The following is a 24,597-nucleotide window of genomic DNA, read 5'->3' on the forward strand; positions in this document are numbered from 1 at the left end:
TATATTCAACATGCTTTGTTATTTCAATTAAACTATGTAGCTTGCAAAACACATAGGCTGTCCCCTGGAATAAGCAGGAGGCACAAAGCACAGATAAAAAAAAAAAATAAAAGACTCGTCCCAAGGTATCGTAAAAATATGTTACCAAATGATATCTGAATATAATTTTACATAATACAAGGATATACTCAACAATAACTGATATATAACACCCAAAAATCTAACTTGCGTAAATAAACAGATTAAAATTTGTCATATTTGATTCCAAAAATACATTTCTATCTCAGTTATGCAATTTTCTCTCATTCATCTGTTCTCTTCTTCTCTCTCCCTCTATACTATACAATGAACCTCACTCTTTCTCTCTCCCGCTATTTGAATCTTAGTCACTTTGCTCCCTGCCCCTCTTACTCTCTTCCTCTTTCTATTCATCTCTCTCTCTGTCTCTTTTTTCTCTTTCTTTCTTCTCTCTCTCCCTTCTTGCTCTTTATTTCAGCTCCTTCCCCTCTGCCCCCTCTCCTTTATTCTCAAATTTCCTGATTTTATACACTTGTATTTGTAGTACCTCATTCATCTTTTTTTTCGAAACTACACTAATTCATCTTTCTCTTTTAATAAGAAAACAAGAACAGAGAGAGAGAGAGAGAGAGACATAGGCAGACAGACAGACAGACAGACACACACACACACACACACACACATATATATGTATATATATATATATATATATATATATATATATATATATATATATATATACAATATTCTGTATTTAATGTATAGGACTATAATTATGCAGCCAAAACAAACATATAAACAAACAAACGAGAGAAAGTTACAAAAAAAAAAAGAAGAAAAAGTGAGAGAAAAAATGTAATTTAACCAAAATAAACCAACAGGCTAAAAAAGAAAATATCTATATATATGAAAAAAAAAATCTTTGGTCGTAGAGGATATTTGCATCTTTATATAGCTGTCTCTTCATCTATCTACCTGTCGTTTATTAGACGTGGAAGGTGGCAGATCTGTCGTTAAAGTTACAGGGTCAGGGCAGCGTTGTTATACTCTATACGTGGATCTCTAGCAGATGATGCCAAGATTGATGGACGCAAGAGACAATTTCCTGTGGCCCTCTTCCCGGGGTTCCATTCGTTGTCAAACTGGATGGGAGCTGCGGCATTTTTCCCCCCTTGTCCGTCGGATCGCTTGTTTGGCTGAGCGTGCTCTTCTTCTGACAACCTGGGACCCCGCATGACATGCAATCCCACGGCCCCAGAGTGCTGCAATACTCATACACGACAGTCAGGACAAGTGACGGTTAAAGACCATCGCAATTTTCACTCTATACGAAAAGCTGATCGTGCGATAGATGAATAACGCTTTCCAGGATAGAATGATTGTGCCAAATATTCTTGTGTAATTCAAAATTTGATATAAACAAACCAGAATAAGGGAAAAAGAAAACACGGTTAAATACTACACTTTGGAAGAAGTAAATGCAACCATGGCGCATTAGGACAAAACAATAAAATGTATTATCATTTTGATTATATCTTTAATCAAAACATTGCAATAAAAGAAGTATTTCTTTCCATGTATGGTAGTTTTGAACACCCCTCCAAAGTATCACGTCACCTCAACATAAGTGTCATACTATCTCTCCTTACAAACTGCAATGAACAAAATGGAAAGTGTATACTCCCAAGAGATAAAAATGATCTTCCAAATCCTCTATCGCTTTAACAATCAAAGGGTGAAAGGGCACAACATATTAATGTGACGAAAGCGAAGAGAGTTCCACGCCTTTCATTTCCTTCTTTCTACAACTATACGTGCGTGACAACGAGAATCAAATATGTTCTTCAGGCGTTTTAGCATTCAGGAAATATCCTCGGGGCAGCATAAACCAAAGCAAAGGGCCAGAGAATACAAAACAAAAACAAAAGAAAGAACGAAGCAAAAGAAAAAATTCACTTCACTAGACACGGGAATCTTTGGTCATTGTATCCCCTGGATTAAATTGGATTTGTAGGTTTTAATACATCGGGACATATTTCAGAATGTGGTTGACGTGGCGTTTTCTATTGTTGGTATAAAGGAACACACTCACACGTACACAATGTACACACATACACACAAACAAACGCATGTATGTATATCATATAGCTATGTATATACATTGTACACATTTATAAGTACGTATACACAACGTATATACATTACAGATACACCATACGTGTATATAGGGTTGGGTATGTTCGTGTATCATTAACATAATGAAATATCGCAAAGTATTCCAACGAATGATACCTATAAAGATAATCAGAGTCTCGTGGGTCAACCTCTCAGTAAAGTGCCAAGATATGTAATGTCTACTCTGTGATAATTCATTTCGTGTTGCAACATGGGGCCATATTCCTAATCAAGCTTTGCCTTTGAATAATGATCCACTGCACTCTAGTCATTTTCTTAAAGCTTTACTTTGAGTGTTTCCTCTCCGTGTGCACATTCAATACGAAATTGCTTTGTATCTTTACTTTATATACTCTCTTAGTATATGTATTACATACCTATCTTTGTATGTTTACTTTATTTTATTTAGTATGTATTAGATTGTGTACATTGATTCTGCATTTAATGCCGACACTTTGTCAAATTTTGTCACATTGTATTGTTATTGGAATGCAAAAATATAACTGATTGAAGTGATCTGCGTATGGCTATAAGAAGAAGATGAGTTGTTGACAATACGCAAAAAAAAAGACGATATTTATATAGATAACAGTTCAAAAGATTTGATTGATGTGTAATGTTTGTTGCCAATGGCACGCTTGCATAGCGTTTTCGAGGCGAAAGATAGAGAACGTCATACACCCTTTCTACCATCTATATTGTTGAATTCACAGTCACTCCTACGGCCGGCGCCATGTTTTTAACGGGGGGTGGTGGGTGGAGTTTATCATTTCTTCTGCCACTTCCGGGTTTCATCAGCTAATTTCCATGTCATAAACGTGATTTTTGTAGCACAATCCCCAAACATCATGATGCTCGCAGTACCGAAAAAGTTTCCTGGTATTTCTTGTTCACCTGATCACCTTTCTATAGGATGGCGGCATCTCCAATTTTTGTCATGTATGTTCATTGAACTCCCAGTCGATGGTGACGCTAGCATGCAGAATATAGTGGTATATTATGATAGATGTGTTGTTTGTTGCGGAGGGCATGGTCGACGGACGTACATGTCTGCGCGCGTTTAGTATCGAAATACATTAGCTATACAAATCATGCTTAGTCAGCCCTTGGATGTACAGACGATTCACTTCATAATAATGAGTATGAGTTACTCTCAGCATTTTTTGTGCAGAGCCTGGTCTCTCATTATTTGCTGGAATCGCGTTGTGGTGATAAACATGGAGTTATGAAATATGAAACCGTCTAAACCTAAAACAAATAGCTGCAAAAGAGCATTTTTATAGGGCAGTTTCATGGATGTTATTACCTATTGAAATACGAACTGCTACAACTTTAAGATCCTTTAAATTACTGCACTTAATGACCATCTTGAACGAACTAACCCATGAACAAATCTTTTTCGCCATTCACTATGAACAGGACTGCTTTCAAAACATGAATATATACCTTTGGAAAATTGTTTACTTTACTGTTTTTTAATTCGTTTTTTTTTTTTTGGTTTATTTCTTTGTTTATTTGTTTGTTTGTTTGTTTTGTTTCTGTTTCTGTTTCCTGCTAAGTTAGAAGTATGTATTTTTTTTTTATTAGTGGAAAAGTGAGCAAAGAAAATGGGATTTTTTTTTGTTAAACTGAACTAATCGAAGGACCCCAATGACGAACAGTGGTACAATGTATTCTAATAATATCACTGAAATTGGGCCATCTTCCGTGTTTTATTGATGACATGATTTTGTTATTTTACCTATTTTTGTAAGTGTTTTTATATGATTCGGAAATAAATAGAAACAAACAAACGAACAAACAATATTTAGTATTTGGCCAAAGACGTGTCAAATCAGTGAAGCCGGTGACGTCATGACAAGAAAACAGTTTAAACACAAGAGCAAACCAAAGAAATAAAACTACAGAAACAAACAGTCTTCATTCGTCTCCAGTCAATGAGTGTAGGTGGATATTTCATTTCATGGACCATCCGGTGTCATTTTTATGAGGCGCTAAGCAGAATAGGCGCGGTGCAGGAGTAGGTAAGTCTCCAATGAGATGCGTCCGTGCCCCTGTTTTCATGTCGTATGTCGCAAGCGGAGGCAGAAATACTTCCTCATCATCAACCCCCAACAGGCTTACGACATCCGTACGTCATCAAACAGCTTTCAAGTATCGACCAATCACGGGCGCGAACGGTCAATGTACAGGTAGTTATAAGTCGGGCAGCACTGAATGAGGTCCTTTATACTCTGCCAGTGCGATCGAGGAGTACGCGTTCGTCCGCGCTCGCGTTGTTAGTAAAAAAGTCATTTCCCGCGTTTTCCATTACTTTTTTTCTTTCTCTTGGAGGGCAAATAAATCGACACAATCATCATCAGAGGGGAAAGGAAGAGAGACGACGAGGGGATACTCGCAGTGAGGCGTTTTTTAATTAACTCGAACTGACTTATACAGGAAGTGGTGGTTAGTGCCCAGCAGCTTTTGCGATGTCGCCTGAATTAAGATACATTTTCTTCACATCATTTCTTATCCTCCTTGTCTCACACACGGCATTAGGTGAGTCTCGTTTGCAATTATTTCAGGGCGCATGCAAATACGAGAGTTCGTGTAATGACTGCAAATAGCTGTCTTTCATTAAAAAGAAAAGAAAAGAAAATCACAAGAAATGTAATGGAAGTGGGCAGTTTGCGGGATCAAAAGCTGCCTTCATTTATTGATCTAGATACAGAAAATTTTCTCATTCATTCTTATTGTATAAAGTAGTTGATATGCCAGTCATTTAGTTCTCATGCAAAATTATTGGACTTGAACATTATGCACATTGCAGTTGTTGATTGTTTTTCTTTCCTTCGATGCTCTTTTGTATTTGCTTTTCCATCGTATTAATCTTATTGGTGTTAATTTTTTTTTTTTTATGGTATATGATTATCAACTCATATTAATCACACGACATCCTTAAATCTTGCACTTGTTTCTCATAGCACTTTACCGGAATATACGGAATCTGTCGTATGTTTTGTAAAGCTCAAAGTGCAAACTCAGTGTTCATTGTCTTATATTTTAACGTGTGCAGTCTTCCTCAATGACAGTGAAAAGCCTATATACTTTTAATGTTGTATAGATGTAGTTTTTCATCGAAGTGCACGGCTTTGAGTTTTCTCAGTAGAATATTTTTTTTTTGAGGGGGAAAACGATTGTCCCGGGACGGGAATTCACCAATCGTCGATCCTTTTTTGAAGTTCCTCATCATGGTATGTTCTAGGGGAAATGATTGTCCCGGGACAGGAATTCACCAATCGTCAATCCCGTTTGAAGTTTCTCAGGATATCATCATGGACTTTTTTTAACAGCATACCAATGTTCGAAGACTATAAAATACCTACATGCGTGTAGTCAAAGTTCATGCGATAAGCTGTTCATTGATATTCACAACATGTAGCGCCATTCCAAGACTTTGTAAAGCCTTATGTCTTATCAAGTTTTTGACGTTGAAACGTTCAGCGATATACTTGATGCCAAGTTAAGGATAGTCAACGCATCTGAAAGGGTTGTCAGTTACTGTTTGACAGTTCATTGAATACGTATATCGTGCATGATACAGCAGGCCTGGAAGACTTAAATGCCATAATAGGGAATTTAGAGTTGGTACTCATCGTAGTAGATTGTTGTAATCACTTGAACATGTAACCTAGTTTGTTTTATTTTGTTTCTTTTTAACTGTAGAATTAGGCAATATTCATAAAAAAAGTCATTTGAAGAGAGGTACAATGTTAATGTTAATGTTAATCATGGGGTTCAATACAAAGCCTTGGACTCATTTGGAATTATGCACTCCTACGTAGTAGATTATTAGTTAGGTTTCGTGTTTGAAGGTTTTCCTGATGAAAGGATACGCATGGGGATTTCCGACTCAAATCTGAAAGTGTGAAATACATCAATCGACTGTACAACTTCAATGAATTAAAACACACTGTGTGTATATGTATGTAAAATCAATTTATTATCACTATGTTACCTAAATATGATATTTAGCTTGCCGATGATCTAATCCTGCGCAAACCAGGTAGCTTTGTGAGAGATTTTGGCCAATCCATGCGACTTCTTACTTTTCTTCTTGTCTGCAATAAGCCTACATTTTTTCTTCCGAATAATTTGAGTTTGACTTTGAGCTTGACTTTATTTTATTTTACCACGAGTTACTCACTTCAGCTAATGGCTGTTCTTGAATTGATAGTTGACGAATTCTAACTTATATTTCCATAAATTCTCTAGACATGGCTTTACTATAAAGTAATATTTCAAACAGAACTTTTGAATCAATTTTAAAATCTGTTGAAGGAGAGCTCAGTATTGCTAGATTACTTTTGGTCTTGTCTATTTTGGGTATCTGAAGATTCGAAACAGATTTCGCATTCCTGAGGACGTCAATTAAGTTTTAATCATGCTTCTAAAATCATATTTTTGTTAATATACCGTAGCTTCCTACGTTTCCGCCATATGCAATCTAGATTAATCACCCTTTTATTTCAACGATAGTTTAAGTCATGACTCAAACGGATCCCAGGTAAAAATCTTCTTTATCAGGAAAATAGTTGTTTACAATCCTAAGGCGGGATGTTAAAAAAAAATTATAATTTTATTGAACTGGTGACACAAATAGAGCCTTTATGGGAAACAAAAATATGACCTGTTATACCACACATTCAGTTTAAATGTTGTTGTTGGTAAAACAACTTTCAAGCTATTATCTTAAGATTGAATTTAATCAAGGCCATTATTTGGCCAAAGAGAAACTAGCCATATTGATATTCGTGTATTTCATTAATTTCAGCAAGTAAACGAAGAAAACGTCCGCGAAAAAAAGTCAAAACAAACCAAACATAAAAACAAATGGAGGTTTAACCATGGTCAAAAAGTATTCCAATCATCATGCGATATTCAGCGATTAAAAGTAAAAATGATAACAGAATTTAGTGGGCCGTTATGAAATTAATGTGTGCTGTTCCGTTTTCTCTCAGTGTCCACATAATAAATCCTAAAGGATATATTACTTTTTTTCTTTGCTGCATTTTTACATCATGATTTGTCATCTCTTAACACTTGCATGATGTCATTACCGAATTTACAACCAAAGGTAGTCATATTTTACCTCAACACTTGAGTCTATAAACATCCTTCAATCAGCCAAGAATACTAATTAAAAGAACATAGTTTAGGAAGGAAAAGTACTTTTGCCGTTGCACTCTCACCCTCGTTTTCTATCCTCAGTTTACTGGTTTTCAATTAATGAAAGACTGCGAGACAATATTTAGCAATAATAATAAGATTGGTAACAATTTTCGTACCCTTGAGTGTTACATAACTGATCGAAACACTTCAGAAAAGAACGAACAGTTTTCTCTGCTGAATCCCACAGCAATATTACACAAAACGTCAATGCACTGTATGCAAATGTAATTTTCTATACATATAACTTTTGCAAAATAAAACAAATGCCTTCGCTATTTCCACTATTGATAGGGATGAAAATTAGGAAAGTCGTGAAGCCACATTTAGTTTAGTTGATTTGTTGTTATATTCCAACAATACGTGGGTCTAAGGAGAGCAATACTTTGGAATAATTTCGTGTTCCATGAGTAAATGAAACTGTCACTTATACGTATCGCTTATTCTGTCAGAAACTGAGTAAAACTCTGTCACATAAACGTGCATAAATATAATTGTACAGTCTAATGCAAATCAAAGTCAGTTCGCCCTAAACAAAGATCCTGAGGCAAAACTTTTGTTTAAATGTATATATATATATCTATCTATATATATATATATATATTTTTTTTTTTTTTTTTTAGAAGGACTTCCCTCTTGACTCAGGCTTAAAGTTCGTGTGTCCCTTTTGCAACATTAAATATTAGATTCCTTTTGTAATAAGCGGGTGTATTTTAGAGATAGGTAATTCAGACCTTTCCTACAGAATGATAAAATTGAAAGCTTTTTTGCGATGGACACTGATGGAGGGGGATACAGCATTTTAGATTTGCAGTGAATTTACTAGTATTCGGACTCAAAAGAGGAGCGTATTTTACAGTGACATGGAGTTAGGTGTTCATTTCTTTTTTTTTTGTCTCGGATATGATTTTTTTAAAAATGGACCATGTCAAAACTGTCGTTACGATGTCCGTGACGATAAAAATGTGAATTTGTGAATTTTCTTGTAAGACTATAACCCTTTTCCACTGAAGTCTGTGTATATGTTGCGTGCTTGACCGACACCAAAACATACGAGCGCGTAAGCGGGAGCTTGTATGATTTCACAACAGACGAAATTAATACAAGATACCCTCCGTTTTGTCAGCGTTTCCCGAAATTATAAACCGTTTTGGCAGGTATTTCCAGCGTTGTGCGAAATTCTGTCAACTGATGTAAGTTTATGCCTGATGTACGTTTATGGCATTCTGTGACAGCCCCCCCCCCCCCCCAAAAAAAAAAAATAGATAGATCAATAAATAAATAAATAAATAAACCACACATCATCTTGTTAGCTTTAATCTTTTTTTTTTTTTCACCTCCTCCATATACGGTCGTAAAAGTAACCCCCTTCTTGCATCCAATGTGTGAGTTCAGAGAGTGAAGTGACATCTTGTGGATTGTGTGCTCACATAAACCAAATGGATCGTTCATGTTTTGAATTGATAAAAAGGGTGTGCCTACATTGCGGATTTCGATATTAAAACAATACAATCGTGACTGTATACATCTTTTAATTTTTTTTGTTCGTATTTTCTTTCTTGAATTGTCCATTGTTCAGTCATGCATCCAAGGCGGTTATTCTATCTTCAAATGCTTGTACGTGAGCGAAAGGTATTTTTAACATATTGCGGGTTATTCATGTGGAAGATAACCCTAGGTTACACACTTTGTGCCCAGTTATTAAGTTAAGGTGTCATTGATATTGCAGTGTTCAAACGTCAAGCAATAATCCCATTAAGAATCCTGCAAAGCACGTTGTCAATATACAGTAGTTTTGTCATCAGTACATCACGAGTATACATGTTCTACATGTATTGCGATGCACAACCTGAAAGCAACCATATTATAATCTCTGTCTTTCCTTTAATCATGAAGAACAAAGTAGGTAATACAAACGCGTCGAGCACTGAAAGGACAGATAAAATTTGTTTGGTAACAGCCGGACTAAACAATACAACCTCCTTTGTAAGATGAAAGAAATTAGTCTACCTATTGTGAGTGATGTGTGTTCGAGAGAGAGAGAGCACATTCAACTAATGCTAAAAGATGTACTTGGTAGTTGGCTCTTAAATTCATGTCTTCCCATGTTTTGTTGCGATCGACAGTCTGAAACACGATGTAATAGTTAATAATATTTGGACATGCGCATTAAAAAAAAATAGTTCTATGGAAACATTATCGAAATATATATCGCATGATATTTCAAAGGCATGCTGGATGAAAACAGGATAAAGATGAATCAACATTAAGGTGAAAGTGGTGAAGGACTTTTCGAATGTCTCCTTTCTTTTCCGGTGAGAGGGACGCTCTAGCATTTTGCTCCGTTCATACCGTTCAGTAGGTAGGACATGATTGATACGATTGCTTGCAAGGAAAACCTGCGGATACTTTTTTTTTCTCGGTCTGATTGCTGTAGTTGTCGGAAGAGATAAACTAATACGTATGAGGCAGACACATGTTCAACGTTTCACGTCAGCTCTTTGGGGAAAGTGCTTTACCGCACACTCTCGTAAACCACCATGCAACAACCCAAATACGCTAGAAATTTGTCGAGTCCATTCGTTCATATGCATTTATTCCCCTTTCCGCACAGTGAAGATTGACATTCGTCGTCAGATGAAAAGAACTTCTCGCGAAGAGCAAAAAATACGCTGAACAAGAGAGACAGAGTACAGAGGTTGGGGAGCCAGGAAAGGTTAAGTGTTAGTCGATGGTATGGGGAAAATAAAAAAGCAATTCAGTCTCGAGTTCGATGTCGCTTTTTCGTTGTTACTGACCTGTCATTCGCTGTGACGTTGTTGTTTTTGGTGTTGGGTGTTTTCCGATCCTCTACAGTCCTCCTCGCGAGAAAAGTTCTTTTCAATTGGGGCATCGATCCGTCCGACTTCCATGACTGGAATTTATCCATTTCACATGGTTTTGTGGGTTGGTGGTTTTTTTTTTAGATTGCTGTAAATGAAACCATGCAGATTTTCATTTTGCAGTCTACTTAATATCAACACTTCTTTAACATAAATTTAATCCCGTTGTTTGAAGAAGAGGGAATCATAATCGGAACAACTCACATTAACTATACAAATTACTGGTAATTCAAGTAACTTTTGAAAATTCGTGAATTAAGGCACAAATATTCCTTCTCTTTCCCACCATGTTCATCAAATACTAAGAAACTACAGCTATATGTTTGTCCAACCTTCCCGACCAATTTTGTTACAAATATATAGGATAGATGTATCAGTTGTGTAACTTTGTATTGAATATATCTAGTTTTGAGAACGTTTTCTCGGGGAAATTTAAACTCATTCCGCTTTGAACCAAACACCAATTAAAACGTTTTCTATTCAAAATGTGAAAAGGACAATATCCAGAATAATACGACTTCATACCAAAATAACGAATAATTTTAACAAACAGTTTAACATGAAAAGCAGTGTTGACATTATAGTGTGCTCTTATATTTATGCAAAATATAGATAAATAGCGGCCTAGATCCCATCTTTATGCACTTAAGAAGGTTTCTCGAATAGCTAATGAAATTACCTAGAAAGAACCGTCTGCTGTTAATTAAAGATTACACGCCAGTGTTTTGACGAAAGTGGCGCTTCTTTTCAAGTATCAATTGATTTATACTTAAGCATAATTCCTTGAATTTTAAACGGCGCCGTGAAATGAATACAACTGAATTTTTCTAGGAAAAAACAAACATAATCTTATCTCAAGTTGTGCAGTAAATTCATATAGAAATAATTCTTGAAATGTATTTAAATCAACTAAAAGACAACTAAAACCGTTACGATTTGGAACGTTTGTCAAACCTTTAGAAATAAGATGTTATCTTTTTGTTCTGTAAGTCTAAGGTAAGTCTAACTCATGGTAATCAGTTTTATTTCAGGTATTGTATGTGATGATTATCTTGATTATGTGACACAACGCTACATTCAAGATATTATGATAACTCCATCTTACAGTGCATTCTCGGTTGTGGTATTAAAGGAAAAGAACATTTTTGCGTGTATGTGTACGTGTTTGTGGATGTGCATGCCCATGGCTTCTAGGTTTACTTCTTCGATCCCTAACGATGTGCGCCTTTTGAAGAGTTGAATAACCTCTCTGAAACACTCTCACATTTCTAGTTCAACGCCAGCACCGCTTGTCGAGCGCGTTTTCTGTCGATACTTGCACTTTGGCGCGGTCCTTCAGTCCGGATCTGCCCCCGTCACGAGTAGGTCGTGGTCTAGTCGAGTGATGCAGCTGTCGCCCCCCCCCCCCCCCCCCAGGGGTGAGATGAATAGTACAACTTGAACATGTGTTTAAAGCTTGGGAATGGTTTACCAGACGGGATTGAAAATAACAGTGGTCGTCTGAAAATAATAGTAATGGTTACATGTAACCACTTTCTTCTATAGCCAGTGTTCTTGATGTTTCTGTAAATGTTCGGTGTACTAAGGACTGGATTAAAAAGGGAAGTTGGGGAGGGGTCGGCCAGATGTGAATTCGTCTACAATATAAACCGATCTGTTTCCATATCTGAGGCCTGTTTTCTAGTCAGTCGTTGAAATTATTTTAAGCCTATGCAATCAATATTAGAAAATAATGTAGAAGATATTAATTTAAATTGTATGTATGAATTTCATCTTTATTGACGCCCAACTGACTCCGATATTTAGGTTGTATTGCACATGTCTGACTAGATGACGTGTGTCATATTAGTTTTGCTGCCATGTCCTGACATGAACTCATACATAATTATTTTATGTCAATATAGGGAAATACGTATATGTACTGATTATTTTTCAGTAATTTAAAGAACAGTTCGGTACAGAAATTGGTATCATTTTAATGATTTTTTTTGTGGGTTTATTTGTCTGTTTGTTTGTTTGTGTTATTGCGTGTGTCTGTGGGTTTGTGACATACCGTGAAAAATAATGACTCTATCTCATGTCTATTTTTTCATAAACCACAGTCTGGTGATCATTCAGGTGGTTGAATATACCTAGCTATCTTGCATACTTCAGTATGTTTATTGGTTTTAAGGCTTACAAAGTTATTCACTGATTCTTACGAGCTCTTGCAACGATAATGAGTACTAGCTAATAGGGCTCAAGCATGAATTTAAGCTTTCAATTAAATTCAATTAAATTCAATTCATTTCCACATAACCATTAAAAGGAAACAAAGGTTACATAAAATGTGATATAATGAACATCAATTGGAATATACAGAGTAAAAAAAAACAATACACATACATACCATATACACCAAGAAGGTGGATCAACAAACACAAAGTGAATTACAATGAAAGGAAATGATAACATGATAAATGATTTGTGGAGGGATCATGAGAAGTTTCTATGGAGACATAAAGTTCCATAAAACTTATAAAAGTAATGACCCCCTTTCCGTATCGCAAACACCTGCGTGTCTGCATGTCGAGATAGAATATGAACCAACGTTATATTGAAAGATTATACACTACCAATATATAAGTACATCGCTCTCTCTCTCTCTCTCTCTCTCTCTCTCTATGTGTCTCAGTCTGTGTTTGTTTGTTTGTGTGTGTGTGTGTGTGCGCGCACACACACATGTGTTTGTTAGATTATGAATGTGTGATTTGTGCATTTGTGGTTAGACGTCATACACCTCTTCATATCCAAAGATGATTTTATGTGTTGATATCTTTTAGAGTAATACCTTAAATCTCTGCAAATTTCTCGAGATAATTCGCATTTAAATATTTTGAAATACAATATTAATTCTGTCACATAAGAAATCCTATGCTTACTTTCAGTGCACCGTTGAACGCTTAGGCCCGAATTCACGAAGGTGGTACAAATGAAACCATGGTTTAAACCATGGACAAAAACCATGGAGCGCCAAGTGTCGCACAGAATATTTCGTTACGAAATTGGTCATTTTGTCGACAAAATGACCGTTTCGTTAACGAAATTATCATTTCGTGGACGAAATGTTCATTTAGTTACAAAATGTTGTAATTTCGTTACAATCTAATCAGTTTCATTGATGAAATGACTGATTTCGTAACGAAATATATTCCATGCGACACTTGGCGCTCCATGGTTTTTGTCCATGGTTTAAAACATGGTTTCATTTGTACCACCTTCGTGAATTCGGGCCTTAAAGTACAGCTATAAGTTTCAGCTGATATAAGATACATGTAACTCTTCCAGGTCTGAAATGGCGTCTGCTCTAAAGACTCTTAACTCAGACAGCAAATCCAATTCACCCTGCACCCTGTTGATGCTCATCGCTAATCGAATCCCTGTCATTTTTCCAGGTTTTTCCCTCTCGTCGGTCAGGAAAAGTGGCGGACCCTATAAGCGGCAAGACTCGGGCACGTAACTCTTCTATTCTCACTCTCGCACATGATTATTGAACACGCACCAACCGCACCTATACGCTGCCTGTCTCTTCCGTTCTCTCGCTTGTGTAGCACGCGCGATCACACATTCGCCAGCATTCTGCACCTCTATGTATCCTATCACATGCACTTTGTGCACCGATTAAAACATCATTTGAAATCACATGAAATATTATAAATTATAATCTAATTTGCCAGATACTAAGTCTACTGTGTATACTCTCACTTATATTCAAGTGGAGGCCTTTTATCTTGTTGTTTGTTTTTTTTTTTTTGTTATCAAGAGATCATGCGGCAACAATTACCGAACCACTGATATAAAACATGTATCATCTATTATGTGATGCTGTGTGTGTGTTTTTTTCTATTGTTCATTGTCGCTTTTAAGACTGTACGCCCTTTAATGAGCCACGTAATATACAGAAATCGTATTAAGTCTTTGTCAAAATAGTACGAATAACAGGCAAGGAGATCTTATTTTCCTCGTGCGAAAGGGATTCAGCGCTTTTTATCCTGGGGGAGGGTTGTGGTTTTGGAGGAATCTTTCAATTTCAGATGCTTCGTAGAATTTGCAGCATATAGGTTGGACACATGACAGTGCGAGGACATTAATGTTAAAACGAAAGATCGATCGTTCATCATCATCAACATTCCTCCTAACCTTCTCACTTTTGCTTTCTCTCTGATGGAATATGGATTGAAGGCACAATTCCATGCAGATTTAACCCAAAGGGGAAAAACAACAACAACAACAACAACAGAAAACAAACAAAACAAAGCAAACCAGAGATGTGTCTAGTGACTTTTTAGGATCCGGTGGAAAAAAAAAATAGCTTGCAATTGGACTGGCGCCGTAAATCGTGTGCGGAGGTCAAATCAAATTCTGTTGGCGTCTCGGCCCATTCATACTCACAAAATAAGAACGTTTTTTTACTTATCATTAAAGGTAATAGCACTTACATCCATTAGATATTCAAATTTTCTTTTCATGTTATTCTCACAAGGCAATTAGAGGAAAATAGGAGTAAATTATCGACTCTCCTATATACCACTTACAACACATATTTTATTCCATTAAGTTCAATGTTTTAATGAAAAAGTACACAATCCTTTCTCTTACTGACATAAGGTCGTATATCACTCTGACAACGTTACAAATTTTACATGGTTGACAAATAATGCTTCCAAAAATTATGTATGAAATCATACGCCAATACACCTCGAAAGAAATGAAAAACTATAACCCCATCATGTTACTCGAGAATATACGTTCCCCTTTTGCACAGGATATAACTGCTCGATTTTTTTTTTTTTTTTTGGGGGGGGGGGGGGGGGGGGAGTCCAAATAGATTCACTGGAAATCTACAGTATTCTATAATACCTATCTCACGAAGATTAGTTTAATTTGGCTTACAATAAATTGATATAATTAATTTCACTATGTCCTGTATACTGTTTCACTTCGTCGTTTTCTTCATTTTATGTATGTAATTCGTATCTTGCACACGTTGCACCTGGAGTATTTAGTTGTTAGATTGATTTGGAGCCCTATAAATCCCAAATATTGATATTATCATCCCCCTCCATCGTTAGAAAATTTCCAGTTTTTTTTATTATAAAATGCCTTAATAACCTATTATACCTCTACAATGCGCCAGCTTATAAAAGAAATCTAATATCTATCAATGAAAATGGGACACACGAACTTGAAAGGTGAAATTATCATTACTCCAGCTTTCTGAAAGAGGTAAGTTAAGTGATTTTTCCGTTCTGCTATAGAAAATGAAAATATGTTGAATTCTCTTTACATTTCCATTATGTCGTTGTCAATGTGTGACGTCACAAATGTTGTAGTCTTCTCATCCAGCAGAGACGGCACCGAAACTTAAAACAGCAACAACAACAAAACTTTTGAACTGGTTTTCCGACTTTCCTCAAACTTCACTGATGTGTTCTACTGATGTTGCCGCTTTCACTCAATTCACATATATATATAATTTAGATTCCATTTTTCTTTGACTTGCCTTGGTAATAAATCTCGAGTGTGAATCGGGTCCCATTTGGAGGCAGATGATGAGGGTTCGACCGTCTTCCCTTGTTCAACGTGGAATTGGATCGCACTAGCACATAATCACTGTCAATATCTTTGCTATCAGTTATCCGTTCTCACTCTTTTTTTTTTTTTTTTTTTTGCTCGTTTTGTTACAGTACGTTCGTTCACGTCTCAAGAAAACAAACGCCATGTTCTCAGTCTGGTGTTTACCGCTCTTTCAGTGTATACGTGTATCACCATATACTATAGATTTTCCCGGCCAATTTCGCACTTTTGTCAGTCCATTTGATAAAAGGTTCATTCAATTTAGCGAAAATCTTCATCACTGCACATTCTGTCATTCAAAATTGCAACTTGTTCGTTCAATTTAGCATTTCGGTCAATGAAATTCGCACATGTGCCTTTCGAATTCGTAAAACGGGCATTCAAATTGGCACGTGCTCTTCAGTCATTCAAATTCGCCAGCACTGGCGGAAAATGGTATTTCAGTCATTCAATTTCGCGTATGGGCAGTCAAATTCCAAACATGTTCATTCAAATTGGCGAAATGTTATTTCTATTTTGAAAAGGTGAGAACCGTGATCTATACGTATTTGCGTATCTCTCAAGAAAACAGGGAAAGAATCATAGAAGCATTTGAGGGTAATAACCTTGACAAATTGATGGCTAGAGCTGATCCAAGAACTTTTATTCATTCCCAATGATAATTAACGCAATCTAGGACCCACCAAATGAAAATAATGAAACATGCAGATGAAAGAAATAATCATGTAAATTGAAACCTCCTTCTCCCAATTATTGACAAAACAAACTTAAGATCAATGTATCTGTGAATGAAATAATGCTATCGAACATTATAAACACATACACTTATTTTGAAAGTACTGTTGCAAAGGTGATATCAGAATAAAAGCACAAACGTGTCTGCTAAATTGACTGCAGTAAATGCGAAATTGGATGCCCAAGAATGAATTCGAATGAACGAGCGCAGTGTTTACGTGATCACGTGACTATATCGTGCTAAATTGAATGAACGATTTGCGAAATGGTGCCTGTCTTACGAATTTGAACTGAAAAAGTGCTGATTCGAATGATGTAAAAGGTAATTTGAATGCTCCAAAATGAATTTGAATGAAAAGATTATAAAATTGAAATACCGAACATGCCGTCTAGGCTAAATTGTGCTAAATTGAATGCAGCAATTAGGAATTGGACTGAAAAAAGTGCGGAATTGGCCGGAAAACCTATATTACACCCAGACATCGTTAACGTTCTTGCCGTGGTTGTTGAACTTCCTCAATTTGATGCGAGGTCTCCATTTTAATTGGCTTATTGTATGTATTTCATAATTATATGACATTATGTTTGTTCTGTTGTTTTTTGTATTTCATTCAAATCACTCCTTGCAATTGCGATACTGTATACGCTATTTCCTTTACTACCAAGTTTAATGAGAGAATTAAGAAATGTGCCATGTGTGTGGTCTTGCGCGACACATGCACCTCATGATAAAAACGGGTATATAGGTACCTCGGTTATGCTTTTATACTTGTGAAAGATCAAACCTGGTAAATAGCAGGACCATTTATATTGTGAATGCAATTTCGCACCAGACAAGTAAAGAAAATGCGATAGAAAAAAAAATGGATGCCGTAGTAGTAATGGTTAAGGAATACTATCAATCATAATTGATAATCGATCATAAATGACATTTATCAATGATTACAAATTATAAACTTACGCGGTGATTTATTCTAAAAACCCAACAGAAAAAAAAGAGTAGAATTGATGCAAGTTAATGACAGGCACTAACGTACCTCATGGAGAGAATTGAACCGAATATCACAAGGTAGTGAACGTAAGTAAGCACTGGAAAAAAAAAATCACAAGCGCTGGTTCCGGTTTTACAAGAGGTAAGTTCCTAAATGCGTCATTGATAAGGATTGATTACTCCACATCAATTCATGACTAGCAAAATACATCAATTTCTATACAACCTAATGTCTTTAATTCTCATAAATTCGCGGAGATGTCCCAAAACGCAAGTTTACAATGTTCCCCAGTTCTCGGATTGCATGTTGTGAAAAAAAAAGAAGCAAACACCCCCCCCCCCCAAAAAAAAAAAAAAAAAACCAAACAAACAAACAAACAAACAGACCAACAACAAACAAACACACCTCAAAACAACCTCTACGAATAGACTTATTGCTGCTTGGTTCAGTACTTACACATGAATCTCAATGAATGGATATAACTCCGCCTCTCATACCAATTCTATCATGATTTATACCCCGTTCTAAAAAGCTCGGATTTGACAACTAACGGCTGCAACAGAGAATCCGAAAAAGAGCCACTGCGAAGTGCGGCTCATCAAACGCCTATATCAAAGCTGCAACAGTCAGAAGACATTTTCAGATTCATTACTTGCATGTTTATGGCGCACAACGTGGTTACCATCAATACTTTAAGGGCATTATTTACCATTTGCAGATAAAACAAAAACCTCAGCTTTAGGGCTGCAAAATAGTTCTAAAATGCGAGTTAGGCATAGAAACAATGTAAGAATGTTCATGAGTATATATAATCAATGTTTAGTAATATTGTTGAATATACAAATTGTGAACATAAGTTATGATAAAATTGTTTCTAGACTAAACCGTCTACAGTTATGTTTTACTGAAAAAAATAGTGATACATCCTTACATTTTAGGCCTTATTGCGAAATTTCTGTAAGGTAGGATGTTTTGTTATACAACTGACCTATTATACACATATGCATCAAATGTGATAACTCAAGCATATTTTTTTTAAATCACTGCCCAAACGGTTAACAATACCTTTAAAGGACGTATGGGATACAAATGCATGTTGATTTGTGTTGATTCATGATACATTCGATGTCACTTTATGTTTCGAAACGGATATCTGAACACGTTTCCCATATTCTATATTAACTTTTCTCCGATTTTCGTGAGATTACTTGGATATGGCCACAAAAAAAAAAAACCGTTCTAAAACCAGATTCTGCTGGTGATCTCATCTGTCAATCATGCAATTGCTATATTACTTACATGCTTTATAACAAAACATACTAGAATGCACCTTCAACGCGACCGAGCATAATTTGCATGTTTCCCTACAATGTCTTTTGTTGGTCATGATGTTTAATAGTGACATGAAAAACATGCAAGTTATGCTCAGTCTATAGGGGAAGGCATATTCCACTGGCCTTTGTTAATCAGCAGTGGTTGACAGAAAGAGATCACCAGCAGAATTTTTGTTTGGAAGTTTTTTGTTGACGTATCCGAGTAATCTGATGAAAAATAGTAGAAAATATATTTTTTTAAAAGAAAATTGAAGCTCATTTTGCCACATAGATTTTGTAAGTGATGCTGAGGGTTTAATGAATCAACACAGTCAACCTGGGTTTGCATTCCATTTGCACTCCGTAGCTCCTTTTACATCTTTGCTGGATCAGGCAATGCCAAATTGCTGACGTTGAATATGGACGCTTTATACGTCACTCATATTGTTTTGTATTCTGATACTTTTTTGTGTGTTTCACTCATAAACAACGTACACAATCACCTCTTTTTTTTTGTTTTTCAAACAAAGACAAAAGAATGGCAATCATGAAATGGCTCTGCTAAATTGATATAGCTTTGCCATTGTTCCATGTAAGACAACATTAATGTTCATAATTCAGTACCTTAACACAAATGAACATGGCTAGAATTATACGGATCCTGAACAATGCAAACACTATATCATTTATATTCATGATAGCGTGATATAGTTCTTGCTCCTTTTGACAAGGCAATTTACGACCAATTATTGGTTTTTGTTGGTATTAGTATATCTTCGCCGTTGTAATGTAATACAAGGGATGTTTTTTAACCCCTGTTCAACTGGCAGTTTACATTGGTCAATCGGGAGAATCCTTCCATCAATCCATGGCAAGCATTATCGAGTAATCCAATTCTCTGTTTCGGCGAAAACCGATAGGCGCTATATGACCGAATTAATTTAATTCATGGGTGCTTACAAGCCTGAATATACACTCTGCAGCTACGCGACGGCAACCTACCTCGCACGTGGTGGGTTAACAATTTGAAAAGAACGCCCGCGTTTTCGTTGAGAAGTAGACCAAGTAAACAGGCCAGATCATTCCATTCTCCGGTCCAGATTTTTCGCCATTCACCTTTGTATTTATCTATTTGTATTGGCTAACACTGAAAGAGGGCGGCTCGGGTTACATCCAGATCAATACAGGTGACACATTTCCCCCTGACATAAGCCGTTTTGGGCACTACACCAAAATCCATCAGATCGATCTTAAACATGTGGTATATGACAGGATGTGGAAACTGAATTCCAGCTTCCAGAGAAAATGCGGAGGACGGACTTGAGTACGGCCATCCAGCCGCAGTTTCATGTACTTTTGTGATAATTTCTTTGTATTATTCAAAAAGAAGTAATGTACATATTTTGATTTCAAGGAAATTTCAAGGAAAATCAATCAATCAATAATCAATGAGAAAGAAAAGGAGAGAGAAGAGGTAGAGAAAGAAAGTTAGAAAGAAGCAGGGTTTAGAACAAAGTAAAACAAAACAAAATAAAAACGTTACAGACATAGATAGATTAGAAACAAGATAGAGAAAATGAAGAGGGAGAAATATATATATATATATATATATATGCGGCAGAGGGAAAAAGAGTGGAGAAATAGACACGTATAGATGAGTTTGTGACGTAACAATATTTATTCGTCATTAAAACGTTAAATTAGTCTTCCTTTGAATTTGTACGCTACGCTCATCAGGAAAGATATAAACATAACTTACGGCGATGACCGCTTTAGAAAGCTGAAGTTAGGAGCCTGTAAACCCTTCGCCGAGATTCTTATTGCTATTTATCCTGAATCAATAATGCGTGCGCCATGATCAACGCCATTGCATGTTTGCTCGAGAGTTTCTGGAGGAGAAGTGACGTTGAGCCCTACTATAACCTCTTCAGGCAAACGACTTGTGTTTACGATGGGGAGCCCGCTGGTTAAGTCGAGTGGAAAGTGCTGGTTTTGGCACCATGCCCGCTTAGTTAGGACTGTAGGGCAGCCGGAAAAAAAAAAAGGGGGGGGGGGGGAGAGTACGAAAGATGCAAGATAGCTCGCAGGATCAATTCAAATAAGTATTTCGAATACACTTGCCTCTTAATATGTGTTTAATTGCAATTGACAAATTCAGCGATTTTAGGGAAACATCAATTTTGCATCGATTTTATTGATACACTGTAGATGTGTAAGATTTTACGATTTCACTCTTATCAATCTTTTCAGATGTTATTGAGAATGGTCGGGAGATTCCAATTCTAAGAAAATAGAACTTAAAATGCTGCAAGTTCGGAATATTGTGCTCAAACACCCATCCATAATGATTTTTTTTTTCCCTGAACACTCTCCACTCCCCACTCCTCAAAGGAAAAGAAAATATAAACGCGAATCGCCAAACCCCAACTAAAAACGAATTTGGCTGACTGCAAACTAGATTTCTGTAGGTTCTAGTACTTCTGCTTTAGAAAGATTTTGTAAGGGAATCCTAGATGATTGTTTAGAATCAAACAATGCACAGGAAGGAGGGTATAACGTTACCACTTCTTGAGGGTAAGGATAGCGAAAAATGAGCAAAAGAAAGCAAAACAACGAAAAGACCCCAAACCATGGAAGAACAATACATCATAATATTATCAACAAGACGCGAAAACCATTTTATTCATATCCGCTCTTACTTTATAGACGAAGTCAGATTTGATGCCCATGTGAAATACGTACACGTGTACTGTTCTTTACAAGAAATTGCTCAAGACTTATTATGAGTTTTAGGTTTTGAATCTCGATCAAGGTGTCTGCGTCTTTTTTTCTTTTGTTTCATCAGTGTAACGAACAGCCATGTGTTCCAACAGAAGTGCAGAAATTTTATGTAAAAAGGCATAACAATTTTGTGAGATTTAACTGTAGAACTGGCTTTTTATTCGGTGAAGAAGCCAGAATTGACTTAGCTTCAGAAAGACGACCCACATAGGTATATTTCTTTTTGCATACTTAAACCTTTTGGATCATTAATGATGTTGATTGTCCGTCTGGATAAGAGGAAAATGTAGGGGAAAATGATGTAATGCGTTTTGATCAGTACTGTATCAGTGAGTTGATATCTTGAGAAGATTAACTTGCGTTTAAGATAAGAATTGGACACAATATATTGATTCAAAAACAAACAAACATCTGACTTTTGTCAGATGTTTTATAAGGAAAGTGCTCATATTAATGAATTAATGCCTCGATTAATTTGCCAACTTACATAAGTGAAAAGGATGAATATTTTGTGCAAACAGGAAATTATAGACTTAATTTCAACCAAAACATGAATTGAACATCTTTGAATGATTTCTTTCTATTCAGAATTTGACAAAAAGTATGTTGAAAGCAAATTTAATGTCATCAGATCAGCCTTCCTGTAATATGAAAAGTAAGGGTATATTTCTCATTGTTATACGAAATGAAAACCTGTTGACCAACCACCAAAACATTGTTGTTGCACCATGTAGTAGAGCGAATTTTTATTCAACCTAGACGCCATTTTAACTGATTTCTTTAATGCAAGTTTGTTGTAATGCAATACTCATAAAGGCAGTCCGCCTGTTTATCCAACGACTATTATATATTCCTGATTTCGAGCATTGTTACAACGCAGTAAACATACACATTATGTTTAGAATGGCGTATCGCCAAAGCATAAAGTATTGCTGTATCTGTAACACTTTAATACAGTGCAGTGATTGTTCAAACATTAAAACAAAAAAGTCACATTTTGTTGAGTATAAAATCCATTCGACTGTTGTACACTACATACGAGAACGCAACGCTGCCACGCATAATATGCACTTAAAATGCTTAATTGTGAACACCCCCACCCCTTCATCTAACTTGCTGAGATTTTTTTTTCGTTTTTTTTTTCTTTAGGCACACACTTGCTTCATTTTTGATAACTGATATAATCTCTGAGCAACTCTTATCTGAAGGAAACGGAAAAAGAACTGCTTACCTCAGTGGTTGATAGGGAGGGGCGCACCGGGAGCCCCCCCCCCCTTTTTTTTAAGATAGAAGAAATAAAAAAAAAAAAAAACGAAAGGGCGAATGTGCTCCCTTTAATTTCCAAAGCCGATGAAACCATTTTTATTTTGTTTTGTTTTTTGTTTTGTTTTGTTCTGTTTTGTTTTGTTTTTTGCTTGTCAGCGGATTAAACCCGGAAGTGGCACCAGAAATATTTTGCCCCCCCCCCCCCTTACGGAATTCCTGGATCCTTCACTGTTACCTGACACTCCAAAGTATGATTCAAAAGTACATTCGTCATTGGCGCCACAATTAAATGCCTCAAGATTTCTTGTGGAAGTGAACATACAAATTGATGGGTCACCTGTTACAAGAGGTTCGAATTGGCAGAAGCACTTTGTTCCACGACATCGGACAGAATTCGAACAATGGACCTGATGTCCAAGAATCCAACGCCTTATCCGCTGTACCACACCGTGAGAATTGAGTTTAGCATAGTCACGGGCGTCTTGTCAAGGGATCGACCAATCACATGTCTTTATGCTATCAGTATGCGAACCACTTGACCGCGAGTCCCTCTCACTCACAACCCACAACCCACACCTCACAACTCACAACGTTTGATAACCCATAACCCGCAACCTTGCCAACCCACAACCCCATAACCCTACAACCCACCATAATCATTACTCTATATCAGCTGTGAACAAACACACATGGACGGCTGTCGTTGTCGTATTTGGAATCTTTACCACCTATTCATTTTAGTTCGCAAAAGGTATGGTGACGGAACTGTCATGGCTACTTAATTTGTTGTGGTATCAACATGTACTATGATACGTGTTTTGCTTTACACTATGTGCACTCTAAACTTGTGGAACTTGATAAGATTGCTTTAAGTGGTGGATTCCCAGTCTTACGGACCCCAAGGATGAATCAATTACGCGGTACCACTTTCACCTTTCAATCTCTGTCGCTTTCGAGCTCAGCTCCGCTCATCTTTCGCGTCGGTCTGGTAATAGGAGTCTTAAAAACATTGGTCAAGAGCTGGTGAAGTTCGCACAACCCTCTAAGAAAGTGTACCCGAGGGTACTGTTGATCAATTCATCTTGACAATGTCCATAAATCCAGTAAATTGTTGTTGTCACTCCTTGTTACTTACATGATCACGTTGGGTTGCTTTAAAAACAAACTCGCTTTGTTCTTTCTACAACAGTAATGACGTATGTGTGCATGTGTGTGTATGTTGGTATAGGTGACGTTTACTGAAGAGCGTAAAAACACTGTAAAGTGCACGCGAACACATACTCTCACACATACACAGCACAGACAGACTTAGAACTGCTCTAAAGGGCATGGGTGGCTTTTCAAGATGAGGTAATGAACAACTGTGATCTTCCTTGCAACATATCCACAAAATCTGTTCTCATCAGACATTATTTTCTATGTAACTTACTTCTCTGCTGGCTAATGTCACCCATCCAGTACATGTAAGGGGCCGGCGCCCCGTTTTTCTAAGTGGGGGAGGGGGGAAGGTGGGCCATTTCGGGGTTTCGTCAGCTGAAAAGCAAAAAACAAAAACAAAACAAACAAAGAAAAAAAAAACACCTACTAAAATTTTCGGGGTTTATCGCC

At 36.6% G+C, this 24,597-nt stretch overlaps 1 protein-coding gene across 1 annotated transcript in view; it reads left to right on the forward strand.

Moving 5' to 3' along the window:
- Window positions 1–4,444: 4,444 nt before the first annotated feature.
- Window positions 4,445–24,597, forward strand: part of LOC140238098 (uncharacterized) — a 56,022-nt gene continuing 35,869 nt past the window's right edge. The window contains exon 1 of the mRNA XM_072318027.1: window positions 4,445–4,734. Coding sequence (XP_072174128.1) covers window positions 4,665–4,734 — 70 coding nt within the window. The 5' untranslated portion in view covers window positions 4,445–4,664. The remainder of the gene's footprint in view (window positions 4,735–24,597) is intronic.

The sequence above is a fragment of the Diadema setosum genome, chromosome 14, assembly GCF_964275005.1.
Source record: "Diadema setosum chromosome 14, eeDiaSeto1, whole genome shotgun sequence".
NCBI lineage: Eukaryota > Metazoa > Echinodermata > Echinoidea > Diadematoida > Diadematidae > Diadema > Diadema setosum.